At 45.0% G+C, this 23,462-nt stretch overlaps 1 protein-coding gene across 14 annotated transcripts in view; it reads left to right on the top strand.

The window, feature by feature from the left end:
- Positions 1 to 23,462, top strand: part of PRDM2 (PR/SET domain 2) — a 120,637-nt gene that overhangs the window by 64,348 nt on the left and 32,827 nt on the right. For 9 of the 14 annotated variants that reach the window (XR_007409260.1, XR_007409265.1, XR_007409264.1 and 6 more), the window contains 2 exons: positions 13,741 to 13,851; positions 19,013 to 23,390. The exons of 1 other annotated variant lie outside the window; for it this stretch is intronic. Coding sequence is in view for 10 of the 13 variants with exons in the window: in XM_049107100.1 (XP_048963057.1) it covers positions 13,741 to 13,851; positions 19,013 to 23,390 (4,489 nt within the window). In the remaining 3 variants the exon portion in view is untranslated. Of the gene's footprint in view, positions 1 to 7,003; positions 7,020 to 9,894; positions 9,954 to 13,740; positions 13,852 to 19,012; positions 23,391 to 23,462 lie in introns of those variants that run through there. 4 more of the 14 variants (XM_049107106.1, XM_049107113.1, XM_049107117.1 and 1 more) reach the window with 3 other exon arrangements.

Genomic DNA, 23,462 nt, shown 5'->3' with positions numbered 1-23,462 from the left:
AATGACCCAAACCTAATTTCATCCTTAGTAAATTAACTACTGTATGTTATATGTAGTTGTGGAGAATTATCTTTGCTTTGGTTAAAAAGAAAACCAGTAAGTACCTACTTAGGCTACTGCCGCCCTCCCCCCCCCCCCCCCCCCCCCCATTTCTCTTAAAGCTGAGGTGATAAATAGTCTTTCCCCTTGTACTTCTAATCCTTCCTATTGGGGCAGTCTTTTGTAGATTTCCTGAGCCACCACATGCCACAAAAATGAAGACAAACTGGTTTGTTCACCCCTGTTTAGAACCCCAAAACCAATCCTATGCAGTGTTTGAAGTTGCAGTGCAGTTTAGAATGGGCAACAATGCAAATTCCTGTGCCTTTTGTTATTTATTTATTTATTTATTTATTTATTTATTTTACTGTTTGACTTTTTCATTTCAGTTTTCATTCTCTTGCCAGTTGGAGGTGTAGAATATGCCTTTCTGGTTCTGTATTTTTGTTTTTAACATGGGATTTTTTAGACCACGTTTCTCTGTGTAGTCAAGTGACTGCTGGTTTTAGGCAGAATGTCTGAGGATCCCTGTGAGGAATGAGGCCTTCCACCTCCACCTCCTGCCTCTGGCGGTACCTTCTCTGTGAGCATATTAATGTTGGCATCAGCACAGACCGAAGTCTACATTTCCTCTCTACCAGGTTTATGCTGCAGGCAGCCTGGTGCTGGCTGTTTGCACATGGGGCACTCTCCTCCTGCAGTTATAATTTGTGGATTATAATTTTTGTAGGATTAACCTTGGAGTTGAAGTTATAGTTTTCCTCTCCTTGGCATTCCAAACAAATAATAAAAAGAAATAATTAGATACAGTCTCAATCTTGGTTGGATTTTTGAACAAGAGGGTTAAAATCCCAAATTTGCTTGGTTAAGCAGTTTGATTAGTTCCTAAATATATTGTCACAGGAAATATCTTCCTTGCTGCTTGTGATCATGTAGTTGATAACAAGATCAATTTGGGTGTTAAGCTTGATATTTGTAGTTTTGATTCCATCAAAATTATACGTTCAAGAATGGAGGATATAAAATGTAAATTGCTGCGTGTGCGCCAATATCAATTCAATTTATGGTTGCACTAAAGTGTAGAAAATATTGAGAAAAAGTGATGCTTACCACTCTTTGTGGCCCTCATCAGTTTTAGAGTGAGAGGATTTCCTAAATCTCATGGGCAGTTGTCAGAAAATACACAGAATTGGTAAGCTTTGTTTTCACAGAGAATGATTAGGTCGGTGCTCCCTCCAATTTCTAGTTTCTGTGCTAAAGAAATACACAATATACATGAGTATATTGCCTGAGTTTCGTTATTGCCTTTCTATTAAATGCAACATGACCAGTACTTTGGAAATGGATAGCCTGTTTAAAATGAGCCTGAAAGGTGCGTTGTGTCTCTGTTGTGAGGAGGAGAGAAGGGAAAAACTGCTGACTCAGCTATACGTTTGAGTTCTGGGAGCTTGGAAGTATGAGGCCAGATTCATATCCCAGCTCCACCGGTTAATAGGATGACTTTGGACAGGTTATTCTAAAGTTTTGATCTTCAGTTTACAAGTCTGTAAAGTGGGGATGAGATCTGCCTTGCAGGATTGCACTGAGCATTAAATGAGAGCCTTGTAGGAATACGCCCGGCACACCGACCTTGTTCCATCCCATTATAATTGGTGGGCACCGGCAAAATTAGCTCTGTGGTAACGCTCTCCATTCTTTGGCTTATTGTGGCACTTCCGAAAAATTAAAGGAATAGTTCCAACGTCTTATTTTGGTTTGATGACATAAAGTGAATTAAGTAGATTGAAAATAGGTAAGAGCTAAGACGGTCTTTGGATCTGCATCTAGGTACACATCGTGGCATTAGAAAACTCCTCCTGTGCTAGAGACCTGCTTCTCTCTTAAAAGCTGTCTTGTTTTACTAGTTAGTTACTCAAACTGGGACACCTGTGGTTACATAGATTGGTGGATTAGATAGCTCCTGGAATTTGATTTCTTGCATGTGCCTGGGCAGAAGTAAACATGTTTGACTGTTTGCTTGTTGCCCAAATGAAGGTTTACTGTTTTCTTCTGTTCTTCTGTTTTACCTGTGTGGTCCAAACCACTTACGACTACCATGCTGTTGTGACCGAATTTTGTGTGGTTGACATTTTGGATGAATTTTGGATACATTTCCTTAGACATTAAGTTATCAGACAACCCTGAAGGTAACTGTGGGAGCAATTTCCATGCTGCACATGCCAGATTAGGAAATCTGTAATTTTACATGTTTCTGGTTGTGCAGTCAGGAAAAAACAAAAATGTGAAAGAGCCATTTTCTTACAAGTTACCGATGAAGCCAACAATACCGACTTTAAAGGAAAAGAACCTTTTTAAGGAAACAGATGTCCTGATTTGCTGTGCACCATTTTTTATTGAACACTCTAAGGATTGGGGTCTGTTTTGGGGAATCATACAGGTACACCCCTCAGTACTCATGTGTGGTGAACTTACAGCTGGACTCTGCGACACAGAGGTCCGTGAGCCTCCTAGAATGGTTGTGTCTCTTTCTGATTACCTGGAGAGGAGGAGCCTTAGGTGTGTTGCCTGACTTTCAGAGATTTCCCAAAAGATTAAGAAACCACTAAGTGAGCTGTTATGTTTAGACAGTTGGTGAGAAGTAATAAAATCAGTAGGTTAAAGATTTAAAAAGCTGAAGTATACTCAGAGCTTCTGTTAGAGCATGACTATATATTGGTGGGGGCATTAGTGAGTGTTTGAACTTGTGTCCTCATTGGACATGTACATCTTCATAGTGATATCTGGGTGGGATCGTGGGAATCACTGGAGAACAAATGAACAAAAACAAATGGATGAATTTGGAATTGTTAATGGAAGCAGAATGTCATTGTCTTCCTAAGAAGGAACATATGCTGACAATTTAGGCTTGTAGGCATGGGGTTTCTGTAATTTGTTTAGTAGAATCTACTGTGGGTAATCCTTACAAACAATTGATTCTATTGAATCAGTTGGGACTGTGTCAGGCACTGTGCAAAGTTCTTTTTATGCATTGTCTGATTTACTCCTCCTGATTCCTGTATCAGGTAGTTGTCACTAGTGTCTATTATAGTTCCTGTCTGCCTTAACCGGGATGGTGTCTCCTTGATCAGATCATGGCCCAAGGCTGCACAATATAGTTTTAGTTTTGTGACTTTCAATTTTTCTGGGTTTGTGTCCCTGGAGAACTGTTTTATTTATTTATTTTTTTTTTGGAGAACTGTTTTATTCAGAGTACCACCCCAACACTGGGGAGAGACAGAAGAGCCCATTCCAGAGTCTCATTTCGTTGGGGCCAGCTGTTTTCAGGAAAGATTATGACTCTGGGGCCACAGGGACCTTTTGGGAACAGGTGAAAGGAGTGACTGGCATGAGAGGGAGCCTAGGAGGCAGCAGTTTAAAATCCTCGTCCTTGGTGAGACCTTGCTCCTAGGCTTCTTTGTTCCCTGGGGGGCGTTATTTTACCTCCGTGTTGGTGAAAGAGAGAAGCATCAACTCAGGATAATGTGGCAGGCATAGTCCTGTCAGTGCTGGGGTTCCACAGCTGCTCTCCCGAGGAGGGCCCCAGTTGGCCTGCGTCCTTGCTTTACCTGGCTGGATGGAGATTTACTTTATCCCCTCCCTCTCCCCACCTCCCTGGCCTGCCTTTTTCCTTCCTTCCTGTTTTCTTCCTCCCTCTTCTTTCCTCTCCCTTCTTTTTATTTTTAATGAGATTCAGTTTCTCTTGAACATCTTTTCTATTCAATATTTGCTTCTTGTTGACATCAGGTAGGGCCTTTCTGCAAAGGGACTTGCTTTTCACAAAGTTGGGTATAACTTCAACTTTAAATTCCTTTGGGGCAGACAGCTTTGTAGTCATATCTACTATATCTGTAGCTATATTTATATCTATCTATCTATCTATATATACACACACACAAATATATATATATATATATATATTATATGTATGTATGTATTCCCCATAGCTCTTAACAGAGTGCTTTGTGGATAATAGGCACCCCAGAAAAATCAAAATACTTCTGCTTCACCATGGTTCCAGAAACTTTACAAAGTGTGTAGAGGGAAAAATTCTAATCTGGCATGAATTGGACTCTGATAACAGGCCGGTGCATCTGAGTGTGAGTTGTATTATCTGGTATAATCTTGTTTTTAGGTGCAGATCTTAGAAAAAATCTTGAATTTAAATGTAATTTGTGTCTTAAAAAATAATTATGAGGAGAATACATTTTAGTTCCTTCTCTGCTTGAGTCTGAAAGACACCATTCTGAGTTATCAGAGTGGGCAAATGTATGCTGGTCTGTGCGCATGCATAAAAGTCTCCAGAGGTCTTAGCTCTTCCCTGGTGGAGTGGTGATGCATCTGTTTATAAGCTCTGATAGAGGTACATCCGCAGATGTGGAGGAGGCCAGAAGACAGTTGAGGTCTCAGAAAGAAGAGAATGAGATTGCTTAGCAGTAGTGATGGATAGTCTTAAAAATTATACTGGAATAAAAATAAGTATCCCATGGTAGATCCAAATGATGAATAGTTTAGAGTCTCTGTAGATTGTCTCATTTTTATAATCTGTTTCTTAAAGCTCTATCAAAACGTGGCACATTAATTTCACACTTTCAGGAGAAGCAAAATAAAAGCCAGGAAACAGTACTCTCATGATTATCACGGGTGCCTGCCAGCACATTGACCCTTCGTTTATACCTGGGAGGCATTCAGTATGGTTATTTAAATTATACTTTTGATTTAAATAATGATGGATAAAAATAAGCAAGTGCGGTAAAACAAGAAAAAGAATACAAGTGCATGGCTGCTCAAAAGGAGGAGGGAAGTTAAATTTTTGTTTGTAGTAAACGTGATGCACAGGGAAGAAGAGAGTTGAAACGACCCGCCAGAAGGTTAGCATCGGTAACTGGAATGCTTGAGCAGTGTCGGCTGTTTACTAGTGTCTTTTCTGTTTTACACCCCCTTTAACTGTGTATCTGTTGTGAATGTTGATTTTTTTTTTTTCTAGACACTTAGACTAAGCTATACAGGTAGGAGATAGGGAACAGAGGGAGCACCTCAGGACTTTCTGCTGTGTAGGCAGAGTAGACCATTGAGACCTTTTCCAAATTGTACTGTTATAAAATTGCATGTATTAATCTCAACCAATAGTGGCCGTTTTCAGTTGCCTCATTAATTTTCCCTTTGTTAGGTATTTCTTTCAGAGATAATTTATTCATTTGTTTTTTGTACAATATAACCAAATGTCCATCTAGAAAAATGAGAAAATACGAACACATAAACAGGTATCATACCTTCGTTGGTGGTATGGCTTGACTGCTGTTTCTCTGAGCATTTTTGGGGAAACAAATGTAGATGATGATTTTAAGTGTTGTCTTTGTGTCTTCTCTCAGATTTATATCTAGATTTTACTTCCTGAAAGTATTTTTAATCTCAGTTTCACAGTTAATTCATCAGGATGTAGCATTGTAAAATTTATCAGAAATGTCTTTCCCTTTAGCTGAGGATAACCAATGCTCTAGGGTGTGGCCGAGTGCTCCGTGTTAGGGGGTTGCCAGGCACAGGCCACACACCACCTCCCTACCTAGCTCCCCGTCTCTGTTCGTTTGGCCTCGGGGGACTGACGCTGGAACTGGAGTTAATGTGTAGTTGCCAACTCACATTTTATATGCATGGTTTTCAGACTTTAGATACATTTTTTTCCCCTGTAAAATAAAAGCTATTGAAGATCAATGAGAAGAACCCTAGAAATTAAAATAATTACGAAGTAGAACAGGCTGGCAGCTTGTTTAGGTTTCAGAGGTATTGAGTTAGCCTCTCAAATCATTTTATTCATGCCGCAAGACTTTGAGGTTCCAAAGAGCGTAAGGAAATTTAATGCTTTCTTCATTTGAATTTATTAAAGTTTATTTGGGGAGCCTTTTCTGGTATTTGGAATTATCCAGACAAAGCCACTAAAAGCCTTTTTTAGAGAAATTAAAAGCTCCCTTCAGATGGGATCCTTGCTGTTCCTTCCATCAGCCTAGCATGTGGAAGACTTGTGGGCCAGACCCTCCACAGGGGCAAAGACTGTGTGCCCCCCCCCCCCCCCCCCACGCGATGCAAGCATCCTAGGAATTTACACTGGGATCTGAGGCACTGAAAAATCCAGAGCTTTTCCATTGTTTCTGTTGGAAGCAAAGCCTAGAGTCCTGTTTTAATACTATGAGCAACTTAAAACCAGAGAGGTTTTATTTTTATAATTTGCCTCCAGGATTACAGACAGCTCTCTTGGCGAGTTTAACTACAGAAAAAGGTTGAAATTATGCCCAAGCTGCTTAACAGAATTTTTTTACAGTCAGGTACGTTTTCAAGCTATTTTAAGTATAAAAGCTATTTTAAGTATAAAAGAAACATATAGAAAACGTATTGCCTGTTACTTTCATGAAAACCAGTTGCTGCACGACGTCTTGCCACTTCATAATGTTCTCTTGCAAACAGCTGGAGCGCTGGGACTGGGCTTGGAGTGGCTCGTCTTCCCCCAGTGTCCCCTTGGGCAGCTGTAGCAGCTGATGGACACACCCCGTCCGGGTGCCGCTGGGCTGACCTCCGGGGGAGCCTCTCTGGCCATGGTTTCCGAGGCTCCGCTCTCACTTCAGTCCAGCTGCCCAGGCACCCGCTCGATCTGACCGGGACCTCTGCTGACCCTACTGAGTCCGTCGTCTTCTGGATTTTTTAAACATACATTAAAGTAATTGAAATGGACTGTTACTTTCCTGTAGAAAACGTAATTTTCGTATATGTTTCCAGCTTCTTTCCTCTGTACTCCTCACACCAACTGCAGAACATTACCCACCCCCAGACAGAAGGCGGTGCTGGGGTCTGACTCTTTGCCCCGTTCCCAGCTCCCACGAACATCACATCACCGTCATTCTCTCAGCCTGTGACTTTGCCGTCATCCATCGATGCCCCTTCCTCTCTTTGCGGTTAGAGATTGTGTGTGTGTGTGTGCGCGCGCGTGCATGTGTTTTAATCCTGTAAAGAAGTCATTTAACATGAACTTTATGCTTTTAATATTTTTAATTGATTATTTTAGGTTGGCTTCACGCCCAGTGTGGGGCTTGAACTCACAACCCTGAGATCAAGAGTCATGTGCCCTACCGACTGAGCCAGCCAGGCGCCCCTGAACCTTATGCTTTTCTCCCAGCCAAACCTTTCACCTTGCCCATGGAATGCTGACCTCCCCCTAAAGCTGGCGTTCTGAGTGCTGCTGTCATAAAAGCTACAGCCTTGCTTTCAGAAATTTGAAAAGCTGTATGCCGACTTTGTTTTTATGATAAGTTTCTCAAACTTGCCTGCAGTGCAGATGGCGCCCTTAATTATCTTCATTAAGGGTGAAAGAATTAGGGCCTAGAACGTATCACTCATAGCAAGGCCTCTAGAACACAGTGGACAGAGTAGTAAATAGAATGGGAATAAAAGTCCCGGTTTTGCTACCAACTTGCTGTGAGATTTTAGGCAACTCCTATAATGAGATAAAGCTTCAAGAGGCATGTTTGTGGAGTTTGGGGAGCAGATAAGGCCACCTTTGAGGCTCCTTCTGCTTCAAATCTTAAGGTTCTTCTCTCTTCCCTTTTAATGAAGCCCATTGTTCCTGTATCCCATGTCTGTTTTGTTCTCTAAGATGTGCTCTGGGCTTGGCCTTTCTTCAACCTTGTATGAAAGCGTCCAGTCTTCACCTTCCCTCTGAGGGACCCTCTCAGTGGAGGGCAGGGAGAAGAGGAGGATCTCATGAAAGAATGCTAACAGAAGGAGGAGATGGTAGATGGAGGTGTCCCAAGGCTGGGGGAGAGAATCTGAGGATTGTTCAGGCCCATGAAACTGTCAGATGCAGAGGGGAAACCTGGGGCGAATGTGGGGTTTTGTTGTCACAAGGCCAGAGTTAACCGTGCAAAGTGGGGCTCCAGCGGGTAGTTGTGGATGGAGGCGCAGCTGCTGGGATGAAGGGCTCAGTGAAAGGCGAGGCACTGGAGGCAGCAGGTACAGCCTGTCCTTCAGGGGTTCCTCTGGGGGTTCTTCTGGGAGTTTGTGGCGGCTCCTGTTCAGGGCAGCTCATGTTTTCGATGACCTTTTCTGGTGGAGGCTCAGAGATGGGGCCTCACCTGGTGTGGAATCAACCGTGTATCTGAGAAAGGTGGTGAGCTCCCTACGCAAAGTGCAGATAGGCCTGCTCCTGTGGGCTAGCACTGAATTCTGATTTTATACCTTGGGAGTTGAGTCGCTCCCCAGTGAGGAGGTGGCGCATGTTGAGTTAGTTACATAGGTTTCTAAATTTAATTCACTTAAATCACGAAATGTGTGAGCCTTCACTCTTGTGATGAATTTTTAATGTAACTTGAGCACGCCTTCTAGAATTTTGTGTTTTCTCTAAAGCCTGTGCATTTTTAAGTGAAACATTATTCTCTAGAATTTCCTAGTGTTTGACCAGTTTTATTAGACTAGTAGAACACAGTCCAGACCTAGGTTAAATTATTTATGTGATGCTTTAGGCAATTTTGATTTCGCAACTTGCATCTCAGGCTCCGGAGGTATAATGCTAGACATTATCTTTAAAAAGTGGTCATTATGACTGTTGGACTTCTCTGTATGGTAGCTATTTCACTAGAAAGCCCAATTTTATTGGTACTGTGTAATGGTGAATCATATTTGCTTAGATCGAGGTTCTGTGCTATTGACTGATCAGTGTGTCTGACATCAGATAAAATTGAAATGGGAAAAAGATCTGCACTCCAATTCTATTCTTGTTCCTTTTCTATAAATGCAGTGGAAGTCTCTAGCAGTTTTCTTTCATTTGCCCTTGAAACCAAGTGGTTTCAAACCAAACGCATAGAAAATGCTTTGTAGGGCAGCCTGGGTGGCTCGGCGGTTCAGCACCTGCCTTTGGTCCAGGGCGTGATCCTGGAGACCGGGGATCGAGTCTCACATTGGGCTCCCTGCAGGGAGCCTGCTTCTCCCTCTGCCTGTGTCTCTGCCTGTCTCTGTGTCTAATGAATAAATAAACAAAATCTTTTTTTGAAAAAAGAAAGTGCTTTGTAGGGAGCGCCTGAGTCACTCGGTTGGTTGAGCATTTGACTCTTGCTTTCAGCCCAGGTCTTGATCTCAGGGTTGTGGGATCAAGCCCCACGGCTCAGCGGGAGTCTGCTTGGAATTCTCTCTCTCTGCTCCTACTCCCACTCAATGCACATGTGCACACATGTTCTTTCTCTGTAATAAAATCTCTTTTAAAATGCTTTGTAAAAAAAAAAAATAAAAATAAAATGCTTTGTAAAGAATATGATATTTTTATTATGTTATTACTGATATTACATAAATGTAGTAGCAAGAACACTTTGAGCACTATCATCCTTGGGGGTTCATTCTGGCTCTGGGGCAAATTTAGTGATGTGACCTTGGGCAGATGACTTCCCGTCTCTGGTCCTTGGATATCTGTAAGATGAGAGGCGTGGACGGGGACTTCCGGGTCTTCAGCAGAATGTGCGTGAGTGGTAAGAACATCTGTTTTGCAGCGCAGGCGTGGTACAGGCCTGAGAGTAAGTATACCAAGCAGGTCCTCCTGTCAGTGGCTGAGAACACAGTTAAAGATAAATTTTTAAAATCTTTTTTTTTTTTTTTTTGTGCGTGAGAACCTTGCTGCAGTAGGTAACTGCTCTTTCCCTTCTGTTTCATTCCGTTTTCTTCATAACTGTGTGTGTATTTCTTTTCCTCAGATACATGAGGTTTGTCCTGTCCCCCCGTTACGTTCTTTGTTGGCATTTCCATTTCACTTTCCTGGTGTTTCATTCCTGTATCTTTCTTGTTTAGACCAAGTGGAGCACGCAGCTGGCAGTAGCTTCTATGTAGGACCCTTCAGGAACCTGATGGTAAGTGCACACGTGTACTTACCAGGCTCCCAGCGGGCTCAGCCGGCCGGGTGCCCGAGGCGCCTCCTGCCTCACAGACACAGACAAGTCCCCGTGCCCCTTGGTCAGGGCCCTCACAGGTGGTTGTTGGTTATAGGCTTGTTTTTGTTTTTCTCTTTTTGTGGATGACAAATAGAATAGAAACCAAGTATCAGGAAGAGAAATTTACTCATTTAAGGAAATGTAGCAGGCTCCCCCACCTGTCGTCCTGTTATGGCAGTGTTTGGCTTTGTGAGTGACGCCAAGCATGCCTAAGTGTAAGTCGGGACACCTGGGCCCTCATTTCTGTTCTCCCGTAGACCGATGATTTAGTCCCTCTGGGGCCCTGGCCTTCATTTTTCTCTCAAAATAGCAGGCAGGACAGGTGGTTTTGAGAGCCCCTTCGTCTCTAGTCTACGGTCCTGATGGGAAGTAACGCGAGGGTTAGTTAGGTGGTTCTGATTAGGATTGTGAGGATCATTTCATGTGTCGGCTAATCTCAAACTCATGAGTGAATGAGAATTAGATTAGGATAGACTCATTTCCAGGATGAACTAAGTCTGTCAGCGTTCCCCAAAGGGACTTGGGAGTATGTTTAATTGTCCTTTTGTTTTTATCACTAGTTTACTAGTATATTCCAATACTTGAAAAAAATTCTTAAGTATATAGACTGCAGAGCCCCGATTATGTCTTTCGTGGCCTGTATTGTATTGGTTCAGCCCAGTGGTTCTTAACCTGGGGAGAGCCTCCCGCCCCACCCTAACTCCCCCGCCGCCCCCCCGGACATTTGGCCATGTCTGGAGACTTTGGGTTTTCACAGTTAAAAATTGGAATGCTATTGGCATCTCATGGGTGGAGGCCAGTGATGTTGCTAATCGCCCTCCAGTGCATCAGACAGGCCCCACGACAGAGGGTATCATTCGTGGGACGCCCAGGCAGCCTGTGGCCCTCTGCATAGGATGCTCATGTCCCTGCTTCAGGTGGTTTCTCTTCACAGGGCAGGGAGTCAAGGTTTCCTAATTTTGTTTTTTTTTTTTTATTTTATTTTATTTTTTTTTTTTAAATTTTTTTTTTTATTATTTATTCACGATAGTCATAGAGAGAGGAGAGAGAGGCAGAGACACAGGCAGAGGGAGAAGCGGGCTCCATGCCAGGAGCCCGACATGGGACTCGATCCCGGGACTCCGGAATCGCGCCCTGGGCCAAAGGCAGGCGCTAAACCGCTGAGCCACCCAGGGATCCCCCCTAATTTTGTTTTTTAAAGAGGGCCCCTGGCGTTGGGCGAGGGGGCCCCTTCTCACTGATTAGGTTTGGAGAGTCCAGAAGTATATAACTGACATTCAGTATCAGCTAAGGTGTTTTAATATTCTTTTAGGCAAGGAATGAAACTTCAAGTAGTGCTTTGGCCTTTTAGATAGTTGTGTGATTTCAGTCTGAATACGTATTGGTGAATGGTATCATTACAGTTGTGCTGTTTTATTATAAATCTAGAAACTTCACTTATTTAATACTCTGTTTACAGATAGGCCAGTTTTTGGTATGACCTGCTAACCAGCTTTGTATAATAGCACTTGAAAGGTTGCAGAAACCCTTCGAGTTGCTTTTGTACGGGATTGTATTACAACAAACTGACATCTGTTTTTCTATTAAATTTCCCAGTGTGACTTTTTGAAATGTATGTAAGATTTTTCCATAACAGGTCAAGCTTATACTGCATCTCTATTTTTTACTTCTTTCAAAAGCTCAGACCTGTACAAAGTAGAGAGTTAGAGTAAGAAAGGGCCATTCCTTGGGCTCTTTGGGGTATATGAGGTGGCGCTGATGTCTTACAACACTTTTGTGTCTGTGATCCAGGGAACTTTTCGGAATATAACTTTTGACTTCAGCAACCTAGAGCACTAGGGGTCCTTCACGTGGTTTTCAACAGACATGAACTGCAGCATTAGAACAACTATATGTTAGTAGCCAGTAATCATTTATGTTTGTAGTGTTTGCCACCAGTAGTCTGATATGGACTGGGCAACACATACAGGGAAGGGCATCTATCATGGTGAGGATAAGAAAACTGATTGAAAATCGATAGAATTCAAATTTGCTGAAGCACAGTTGAATTCCTCAGGAGTCTTGTCATCAGATTGAGGTTTAGTGCCCTTAGGGTGACAAAGGGAAAAAGAATTACAAGGGGGAGGTTACTTCTTTCCCTGTGAAAAGGTGTTTTTGTGTCCTTCCCTTTTACAGAGGGGATTGGATTATAATCCTCCCACCTAGAAGCTCTCGGCTTCTGTTCCCACCAGAATATGGTTTCAGAAAAGTGTTTGTGTCCTGAGTTCCATTTTAGATGCCTTTGGAAACGAGGGATGGATGTGTTACCAGGAATTTATCTGAGCGAGCTCTTACATAATGACAGAAAGCATCAAAGCATCTTTTTTTTTAACAGACCGAAGAACTAGGGATTTAAAATGGTATTTTAGAATTTGCTTTTTAAGACTGACCATTTAAATGCCCGATTATTGAGTTTTTTGTACTCTCCCCCCTTGTTTCATCTCTTCAGTATTTATCAAAATCTGGTGGTGCTTTTTTTTAGGATTTAGCATTTACTTTATAATTGATGTTTCCATTTTTAACCGTTCTGAACTTTTCAATGTTACTTGTGTGTCTCACCTCATTTTCATGTGTTATCTATATTTTAGTTAATTCTGCTCCTCTGTAGTGATGTTCTGTTACGGAGAATACTGTTTTCCAGGAGCAGTGAGTGGTTTCCAGTTTGTCATTTTACTAGTTCAGAGAAAAAGGTGTCAAGAGGCTTGTTCTGAAAGAGGACAGCTCTGTGAGGCCTGATGGGGAGAGCATTGCGGGAGGGGAAAGAAATGTTTGGGGAAGATGAAGAGTACCCTGTTCTGTATCTGGAAACTGAAAAACAAGTTACCAGGAAAGAGAAACTTAGAATTAAAAAAAAAAAAAAATTAAAAAAAAAAGGGGGCCACAAATTCTGGTTAAATCCCAAAGACACTGAGCTGCCAAACGTCCAGTATTAGTGCTTTTCTAGAGAATTGCTTATCCATATTGAATATCTTGGTGACCTGAGCTCATTGTTCCAGCTTGTCAGAGATGCATTGCATTTTAATCTTACCTCCTGAACTCTGTGGTATTGGTTGGAATGCAGTTAGTGTTTCCTGAATTCCATTCTTCCAGTTGTTAATGAAATCCCGAATTGTACTGGACCTGGAGTCGAGTCCCTGGGGACCCTCAGAATTCATGCCGGCTTGACAGTGAATTATTCATAATTACTCTGCATTTGATATTTGAGCCACTGCACAATATGCATCCTTTGCAATTCAGTGGAGCCTGCTTTTGGTGTTTCACTTTGACAGTTATGGATAAGCATATCTTAACAAAAAGGGACCCAAGTTACACCGCCTTGTTTTTCCCCAGTATGCTTCTTACAAATCATCAGACTCTTGCCAGTCCTTATTTGGGTGGTATTGAAAGTATCTCTCTCATTTTCCTCTGACATCAGTATTTTTAACTTTTCTAGAATAGATGATCTATTAGTTTGTTAGGGGAATAAATGCCCCAAAATACAGGGTTTATAGTTTTGTTTTGTTTTTCTCTGACATGACAAAAGTATTCATATTCATCATTTGTTCCTTTCTTTAGAAATCTGATCTGATTAACTGCTGTCGTTAGATTAGAAATTATCTTTTTCAAGAATTCAGGGTAATAGTGAGTGAGTAAGTAAGTAAATAAATAAATAAATGTTGTATTTTAGGGAAGAAAAAATCCCAGGAAAGTAAAAACAAAGCAAACAAAACTGACGACCTGCAGCTGAAGACAGGCGAGCCAGATTCTGCTTCTGCAAATATGAGAGATTCTGCAGAAGGTAAGCTTGGAAGTTGGACATGTATGATTGGGTATGTATCGCTAGTTACTGTAACTCTCCTTAGGATGCCCTTCTGAGACTCACCCAAGAACCTTAAAGGTTTACCGGCAAAGGCTATCCGAATTTAACATGGTGAGCTGAGCCTTCCACATCCCACCTATCCTTAAAAAAGACCTTCTTTGTTAAAAATGAGATTATTCCCTGATTAAAATAAAATGAAACCTACTGTATGATCACATTTATAAATAGTTAAACCATCGAAACAAATCTCTGGTGACAGAAGTGCTACAGGCAGGCAGGGGCTCAGGAAGGCCCTGGATCACTGACGCTGGTCCATCACTGAGCTGGGGGATGGGCGCATCAGTGTCTTTACGTCTTTACTCTGCTACTGTTTTATCTCGCTGTGTACTTATGATTGATACTCTTATATTGTTATGTTTTGCACTTCAGATAAAAATGTACTTGAAGTCTCAAAACACCTTTGATGTTATGTGTCGGCATGAAAAGTGTGCAGAGTGAAGAGCGTTCTTGTTGTTTTTTTTTGTTGTTGTTGTTAGAAATTAAATTCCTATTTTTATTTCTTTGTATTTCTCCACACCAAATTTTCTTCTTTGTAGTCCCTTCTGAGGATTGACATTCTAGGCCTTCCATGATGTGAGAATTCAGAGAGAGGCTGGATGGGAAGTTCATCAGAAAGGCAGATGGTTCCGTGCTCCTTGCAGTTGAGCTGCCACACTGAGACCGTTGGTAATAGAAATGAGGGAGGCGTGTCTAAGTTTGTTATGTGGCAAATACATGCAGAACCTGGAGCTTTTTAAGGATTGTTTGTAGTGACCCAAACAGGCAAATTTCAAAATAACGCTTGTGACTCTTTCAAGAAACATTTGTAGGGGAGAAACAAACAAACCCAAACAGAATATTTTGGCTGCCTTTTTACAAACTGCTTTATTTCAGCACTGTTTGCAGTGATGACATTCATAAAGGATTATAATTTCCTGTGGCATTTTATGAAGCAAGAACAGGCAGGTTGATTTCCTAGAGCCTTATGAAACTAAGTTCTGCATCCTCATAGCAGATTTGCTAATTAAGACTTTGTTTGAACAACAGGACAAATACTAAAGAACCTCAGTGCTTTTAGTGGCAGAATTAAAAAAAAAAATCCAGTAGCCTTCAGTAATTGGAGACATTTATTCCTGATATGTAATATTAGGTCTGGTGAAGAAAAGAACCTCATACTGTACCTGTGTTTGGAGTAGCTGGACAAAGTGTGATTGGTTCCTTACAGGGTGGTTGTCAGCCACTCCTGAATGTTCTGCATTGTTCTCAGCTGAGCAAACAGTCCAGACTCTTCCATGTGCGCCCCAAACCTTCCTTTATTTTTAAAACTCAACAGACCTCATTGAATGTGTGCATACACGGTGTGGGCCTTACTGGTTAATTAGTAGAGCTCTGTGGGTTTTGCTCTGTATTATTTTGGACAGTTTTAAGTCTGGGATTGTTTACCAATCACAGGGAAAGAAAAAAAAATGCTTTTCCCCAGTAAAAGAAGCCACAGATTTTGGCTAAAAATGGACTCTAAAATTTGTAAGCCTTAGAGGTGTTATTTTCATTTTCTGTTGTCTCATTTTGAGTTTTTTAGCAACGTGCCGGGGCTTTGTTGAAAATGTACTTGGAAAGGGAGTTTGCTCCCAGCACCATTAAATGACTGGTGTCCTGGTGGAGAACTGGTGGGATTAATGAAGAGAAGGCCCGTCTGTTGGAAGGGAGAGAGGCAATAAATGTCACAGTGGACAGGCAGGTACACAGTAAGGCTGAGCGGCCAGGGGGTGAGGCCTGGGTGAGCTTGCACCAATACGTGGTGTTTGTAGAGCTGGGACCCGCTGGCCTTTGTAGTGCCGCCTCCTCACATCCAGGTGGTCACTGGGCCTGTTGTCAGGTCTCTGCTCTGACGGCCTGGCAAATCTTTTCTGTGTCCACTGCTTCCTTCCATTTCCTTCTCTTAGTGTAGCCACACACCCGCCACCCCCCCCCCCCCCAACCCCACCTTGGAAGTGGTCTCCTGCCTCCAGGGGTGTCCTCTTCCCAATCTGTAATCCACACTGCAGCCAGACCTCCCTGACGCAGGCTCCTGCTTTAGAGTACCTCAGTGGGTCCCCACGGCCCCCAGGAGGTCTGCACTGATCTCCAGGGTGCGCCTGCTTTGATTACTCCTGCTCTCTTTTTCCTCTCCTGTCCTTGACCTTCAGGTTCAGCCCCGCCCAGGGCCTTCTCCAGGAAGCCTGCCTGCCCTGCCTCAGCGGGACCTCGTGGGGGCTCGTTGGCAGAGCGTGGCCCTTAATTTATGGCTGCATCATCAGCTGGTGGAGGGAAGCTCTGTGGGAAGTAGGGTCTGGACAGTCTCACTCACCCAGTCCTGGCATGTGGGAAATACTTGCACACCAGACGAGGAGCCAGAAGTCAGAGTAGCTTCGCTTCCTTTACGGAGCCCTTCTTAACTCTCATTTAATGTTCTTAAAAGGGGCCTAATTGAGCAGGGACTCAGGTGGTACTGTGGAGAAAGCAGCACTGTCAGCATTAAATGGGTTCGTGACAGTGCCTGTCTTAGAGTCCCTTGCTGTCCCGGTGAGTTGTTGCAGCCACTTCTCTGCTCTCCTTTATAGCTGCACCATAGTCTCTCTGTCTCCTCGCTCTTGGACTCTGATAGGCTCTTGGACTCTGATAGGCACTTGTCCCCATTGCTCTGCTAAAACTCTTGTCACAATCCCCAACCTCCTCCACTTTGGTAAATTGGATGTTTAGTTTTCTGTCCCGCTCTTTGCCAGCCCATTTGCAGCTCCAGACACAGTGGATCGCTCTTTGGAACTTTCTTTACTCTTTCATTCTGACCTGTGAGCCCTTGGGTCATGTGGGGGCACTGTCTTCCTGCCTCTGCATTCATTCCCCAGGCGGCTTTGTGCAGTTAGTTCCACACTCCAAATACCACTTCTGGCTTGAGGACTTGGATGGTCTGGGTTCAGCCTCTTTGTTGAACTTGAGTCCTATAAAAAAAAAAAACAAACCACTTAATGATATCTCTACTCGGAGATATATTAGGTATCACAAACTTCACCTCCAAAGTAACTCTTGACCCCCCCCCTCCCAAGCGCAGGCACATTCACAGAGGGGGGATGGGGCTCAGACCTACTTTCCCCCAGTCTCTCAGTAAATAGGATTATTACAGTCCTGTGGAATCCTCCTTGACCCCTCCCTTCCTCCCTCCCTCCACTGCCCTCCACAACCAGTCAGCAACCTTGTCAGCTTTTGACCTTCAAAACCTACCCAGTGTCCAGCCACTTCCCACTACCTCTCCCTGCCCCCATCCTTGTCCACCTAGAGTTTTCTTTCAGTTGCCCCCCCCCCCCCCCGCCCCGCCCCAGCCTCTCTGACTTCTTGCTGTTTTTTGAACACATCTAACACGTTCTTGACTCAGAGCTGACGTGTCTGTTTCCTCTGTCTGGAGGGCTTCCCTCCCCCAGATGTTCACATGGCTCATTTTCTTTAAGCCTCTGCTTCCCTATCCCCTTAACTGGGGAGTCCCTCCCTGACCACCTGTGCCTGCCGCTGTCTTCCTCTGGGGCGGGGTTGGGGGGTTGTTCTTCCGGGTATAGAGACTCAGAGGTAACTTCAGGTCTTTATTTCCTTCTTGAGGTGCTCCTGAATTCTTTCTTCTTTATTAAGTTTTTATTTTAACTCCAGAGTAGTTAACATACAGTATTATATTCTCTTCAGGTCTGCAGTGTAGTGATTCAGTAACTCTGTACATTCTTCTGCCCTTTGTGATGCGGGTACTGTTAATCCCCATCCCCTGTTTACCTCTTCTTCCCCTTCTGATAACCACTGGTTTGTTCTCTGTAGTTAAAGAGTCTGTTTCTTGGTTTGTCTTTTTCTCTTTTTTCCCCTTTGCTCATTTGATTTGTTTCTTAAATTCCACACTAGAGTGAGATCGTGTGGTATTTCTTTCCCTGACTTTGCTTATTAGCATTATGCTCTAGCTCCATTCATGTTGCTGCAAAAGGCAAGATTTCATTTTTTATGGCTGAATAATACTCGTGTGTGTGTGTCTGTGTGTGTGTGTGTGTGTGTGTGTGACATCTTCTTTATCCATTCAACTATCAATGGACACTTGGGCTGCTTCCATAGTTGGGCTGTTGTAAATAACGCTGCCGTAAACGAAGGGGTGTATCCCTACGTGTATCCCTCTGAGTGAGTGTTTTTGTATTGTTTTGGGTAAATACTCAATAGTGCGATTAGTGGATAGTAGGGTAGTTCTGTTTTTGATTTTTTTGAGGAACCTGCATGCTGTCTTCCACAGGGGCTACACCAGTTCACATTCCCACCAACAGTGCATGAAAGTTCCTTTTTCTCCACAGCTCCTGAGTTCTTAATAATTTGTTTAGACTTGGAAAATGTCCACCCTTCTTAGCGCTTTTCTAGCTTCAGTTTGGAATCATGAGGAATTAAAATTCACAAGACTCCTAATATCCAACATCACATGCTGGTCCCAAATCCAATTTTGTGTCCATATCCAACACAGGTTTTTTTTTTTTTTTTAATTTTTTTTTAACATTTTATTTATCTGAGAGAGAGAGAGAGTGTGCACATGCAAGAGAGTAAGCACTGGGAGGGAAGAGGGAGAGAGAGAAGCAGACTCCCTGCTGAGCAGGAAGCTTGATGTGGGACTCGATCCCAGAACCCCGGGGTCATGACCTGAACTGAAGGCAGGTGCTCACCCCACTGCCACCCAGGCGCCCCTCCAACACGGTTTAAGTACTACGATTTCTGTCAACAGAATTGTATTTATATGTGTGTGATTGATTACAGAAGAGATTCAAAGCTCCACGTGGGCACCCTCTGTTCATGTACGTATCCTCGTATCCTCACCGCACAGCATGTTGCCTGGTGTGTAGCAGGTGCTCTGTAGACATTTGTTGAGTGAATGAACATAATGGGATTCCTAGCCAATACGGCTTTATAAATGCGAAGGTAGAGCTTTTTATTGCTGGCCATATGCTCCTCTACGCATCTTGGGTGATAAGAGAAATCGCTTGAATACTAAGAATTGATCAGAAAGTGGCTTGTTTTTGCCCTCATGCCCATGCTTCTGTTTCCCTGTGCTTTCTAGGTCCCAAGGAAGAGGACGAGAAGCCTTCAGCCTCAGCAGTGGAGCAGACAGCCGTTCTTCAGGAGGCGGCTAGTCAGGATGTGCTTCCAGAACTAGTGGTCCCCCCCACCGCCTGTGAGCCCCACACAGAACCGGACGAGAAGCCAGAAGCCACGAACTGTGAGGTGAATGATTTGGAGGAAGAGGAGGAAGAGGAAGAGGATGAAGATGACGAGCTGGAGGAAGAGGGGGAGGAAGAAGCTGACATGCCAAATGAAAGTTCTGTAAAAGAGCCAGAAATACGATGTGATGAGAAGCCAGAAGATTTATTAGAAGAACCAAAACATGTTTCAAAAGAAACTCTTGTGAGCTCTCTAGAGCTTCCACCTGTTACCAGAACTCCCAGAGCTAAGGAAGAGGCCAACGGTGATATATTTGAGACGTTTCTGTTTCCGTGTCAGCATTGTGAAAGGAAGTTCACGACCAAACAGGGGCTGGAACGTCACATGCACATCCACATATCCACGGTCAATCATGCTTTCAAGTGCAAGTACTGCGGGAAAGCATTCGGCACACAGATCAACAGGAGGCGGCACGAGCGGCGCCACGAGGCGGGGCTGAAGCGGAAGCCCAGCCTCCCTCTACAGCCATCCGAGGACCCCGCTGATGGCAGAGGACCCGGAGACAGTGTTGCTGCGAAAGAGGACTCGCCGCCTTCCAGTCTCGGGCAAGACTCTCTGCTCCTGCATTCAGAGAAAGCTCCCCAGGAAAGCGTCGGTTCTTCTGTTGTGGAAGAGAATGGGGAAGTTAAAGAGCTTCATCCGTGCAAATACTGTAAGAAGGTTTTTGGAACACATACTAACATGAGGCGGCATCAGCGCAGAGTTCACGAGCGCCATCTGATTCCCAAGGGCGTGCGGCGGAAAGGGGGCCTCCTGGAGGAGCCACACCCCCCTGCCGAGCAGGCCCCACCTGCCCAGAGTGTCTACGTGCCTAGCACGGAGCCGGAGGAGGACGGGGAGGCAGATGACGTGTACATCATGGATATCTCCAGCAATATCTCTGAAAACTTAAAGTTCTATATTGATGGCAAAATTCAGACCAGCAGCAGCACGAGTAACTGTGATGTCATCGAGATGGAGTCCAGCTCGGCGGACTTGTATGGGATAAATTGTCTGCTTACTCCAGTAACGGTGGAGATCACCCAAAATGTAAAGACGGCACAGGCCTCCATAGCAGAGGATCTTCCTAAGGAGCCTTCTGGGGGCACCAACAGTGAGTCCAAGAAGCGAAGAACGGCAAGTCCTCCCGCACTACCGAAAATCAAAGCTGAGACAGAGCCTGACCCCTCGGTGCCCTCGTGTTCCTTACTGCCTCTCAGCATATCCACGTCAGAGGCGGTGTCTTTCCACAAGGAGAAAAATGTGTACTTGTCATCGAAGCTCAAACAGCTTCTTCAGACCCAGGACAAGCTAACTCCTCCTGGGGGCATTTCAGCCACTGAAATACCGAAGTTAGGGCCTGTTTGTGTGTCTGCTCCAGCATCGATGCTCCCCGTAACCTCGAGTAGGTTTAAGCGGCGGACCAGCTCTCCACCCAGTTCCCCACAACATAGTCCTGCCCTTCGAGACTTTGGAAAGCAAAGCGAAGGCAAAGCAGCATGGAGTGATGGAGTTCTAGGTTCCAAAAAGCCCAAATTAGAGAGTCATAGCAACTCACCTGTGTGGAGTTTATCTGGGAGAGAGGAGAGAGAAACTGTGAGCCCACCATGCTTCGACGAATATAAAGTATCTAAGGAGTGGGCAGCCAGTTCTGCTTTTAGCAATGTGTGCAACCAGCAGCCACTGGATTTATCCAGCGGTGTGAAACAGAAGGCTGAGGGTACGGGCAAGACTCCGGTCCAGTGGGAATCTGTATTAGATCTCAGTGTGCATAAGAAGCCTTGTGGCGACTCTGAAGGCAAGGAGTTCAAAGAAAACCATCTGGTGCAGCCAGCCTGCAGTGCTGTAAAGAAAAAGAAGCCAACCACCTGCATGCTGCAGAAGGTTCTTCTCAACGAATACAATGGCATTGATGTACCTGTAGAGAATACTGCAGATGTGACCCGGAGCCCGAGTCCTTGTCAATCCCTGGACCCCCAGCCAGACCCTGGCCTTGGCCCGGACTCGAGTTTATCTGCCCCTGTGGTTGAGTCCCCACCTGATGTCTCTCCTTCCTCGCCTGCCCTACAGGCCTCTTCCCTTTCTTCTGGGCAGCTGCCTCCTCTCTTGATCCCAACACACCCCTCTTCCCCCCCAGCCTGTCCTCCCGTGTTGACTGTTGCCACGCCACCGCCTCCACTCCTTCCCACCGTCCCTCTTCCGGCCCCCTCTTCTGAGGCGTCTCCCCATCCGTGTCCCTCTCCGCTCTCGAATGCCACCGTGCAGTCCCCGCTTCCCATTCTCTCCCCGACAGTGTCTCCGTCACCCTCTCCCATTCCTTCCGTGGAGCCGCTCACCTCTGCTGCTTCGCCGGGACCCCCAACCCTTTCCTCGTCGTCGTCTTCGTCTTCCTCGTCTTCCTTCTCCTCTTCGTCTTCCTCCTCTTCCCCCTCGCCGCCACCGCTCTCAGCTGTATCATCTGTTGTTTCCTCTGGGGATAATCTGGAAGCTTCTCTCCCCATGATTACTTTCAAGCAGGAGGAACTAGAGAATGATGATCTGAAACCCAGGGAAGAACCCCAGTCTGCAGTCGAACAGGAGATTGTTCAGGAAACATTCAACAAAAACTTTGTCTGCAATGTCTGTGAATCGCCTTTTCTTTCCATTAAAGATCTAACCAAACATTTATCTGTCCATGCTGAAGAATGGCCCTTCAAATGTGAATTTTGTGTGCAGCTTTTTAAGGCTAAAACTGACCTGTCAGAGCATCGCTTCTTGCTTCATGGAGTTGGGAATATCTTTGTGTGTTCGGTGTGTAAAAAGGAATTTGCATTTCTGTGCAATTTGCAGCAGCACCAGCGAGATCTCCACCCAGACAAGGTGTGCACCCACCATGAGTTTGAAAGTGACACGCTGAGGCCCCAGAACTTCACTGATCCCAGCAAGGCCCACAGAGAGCATATGCAGAGTTTGCCGGAAGATCCTTTAGAAGCATCAAAAGAAGAGGAGGAGCTTAATGATTCCTCTGAAGAGCTTTACACGACCATAAAAATAATGGCTTCTGGCATAAAGACGAAAGACCCAGATGTCCGGCTGGGCCTCAATCAGCATTACCCGAGCTTTAAGCCACCCCCATTTCAGTACCATCACCGAAACCCTATGGGCATCGGCGTGACGGCCACAAATTTCACTACCCACAATATTCCACAGACGTTCACCACTGCCATTCGCTGCACAAAGTGTGGGAAAGGTGTTGACAACATGCCAGAGTTACACAAACACATCTTGGCGTGTGCTTCTGCCAGTGACAAGAAGAGGTATACCCCCAAGAAAAACCCAGTCCCCTTAAAACAGACTGTACAGCCCAAAAACGGTGTGGTGGTTTTAGACAACTCGGGGAAGAACGCCTTCAGACGGATGGGACAGCCCAAAAGACTGAACTTCAGCGTCGAGCTCAGCAAAATGTCCTCGAACAAGCTCAAACTAAACGCATTGAAGAAAAAGAACCAGCTTGTCCAGAAAGCAATCCTTCAAAAGAACAAATCTGCGAAGCAGAAGGCCGACTTCAAAACCGCCTGTGAGTCGTCCTCGCACATCTGCCCCTACTGTAACAGGGAGTTCACGTACATCGGGAGCCTGAATAAACACGCCGCCTTCAGCTGTCCCAAAAAGCCGCTCTCCCCGTCCAAAAAAAAAGTGTCGCCTTCATCCAAGAAAGGTGGACACGCGTCACCTGCCGGCAGTGACAAAAACGGCAGCGGCCACCGGCGCCGGACTGCAGACGCGGAGATTAAGATGCAGAGCGTGCAGGCTCCTCTGGGCAAGACCCGAGCGCGCAGCTCCGGCCCTGCGCCAGGCCCGCTGCCGTCCTCGTCCTTCAGGTCCAAGCAGAATGTCAAATTTGCAGCTTCGGTGAAGTCCAAGAAGCCCAGCTCCTCCTTGAGGAACTCGAGCCCTATCCGGATGGCCAGAATAACGCATGTCGATGGGAAGAAGCCCAAAGCTGTGGCCAAGAGTCACTCCGCTCAGCTCTCGAGCAAGACGTCCCGGAGCCTGCACGTGAGGGTACAGAAGAGCAAGGCCGTCTTGCAGAGCAAATCCGCTCTGGCCAGTAAGAAAAGAACAGACCGGTTCAATGTAAAATCTAGAGAACGGAGTGGGGGGCCGGTCACCCGAAGCCTCCAGCTGGCAGCCGCTGCCGACCCGGGTGACAGCAGGAGGGAGGACAGCGGTGGCAAGCAGGAGCTGAAGGACTTCAGGTAAGCCGAGGCTTCCAGGGCTACAGGAAGTCCGAGCTGACAAGCGCGGGGGGGAAGACGGTTGGAAGAAAA

This window comes from Canis lupus, chromosome 2 (assembly GCF_003254725.2).
Source record: "Canis lupus dingo isolate Sandy chromosome 2, ASM325472v2, whole genome shotgun sequence".
Classification (NCBI taxonomy): domain Eukaryota; kingdom Metazoa; phylum Chordata; class Mammalia; order Carnivora; family Canidae; genus Canis; species Canis lupus.
Note: the sequence above shows the minus strand (reverse complement) of the source record. Positions and strands in the feature narration are given on the sequence as shown.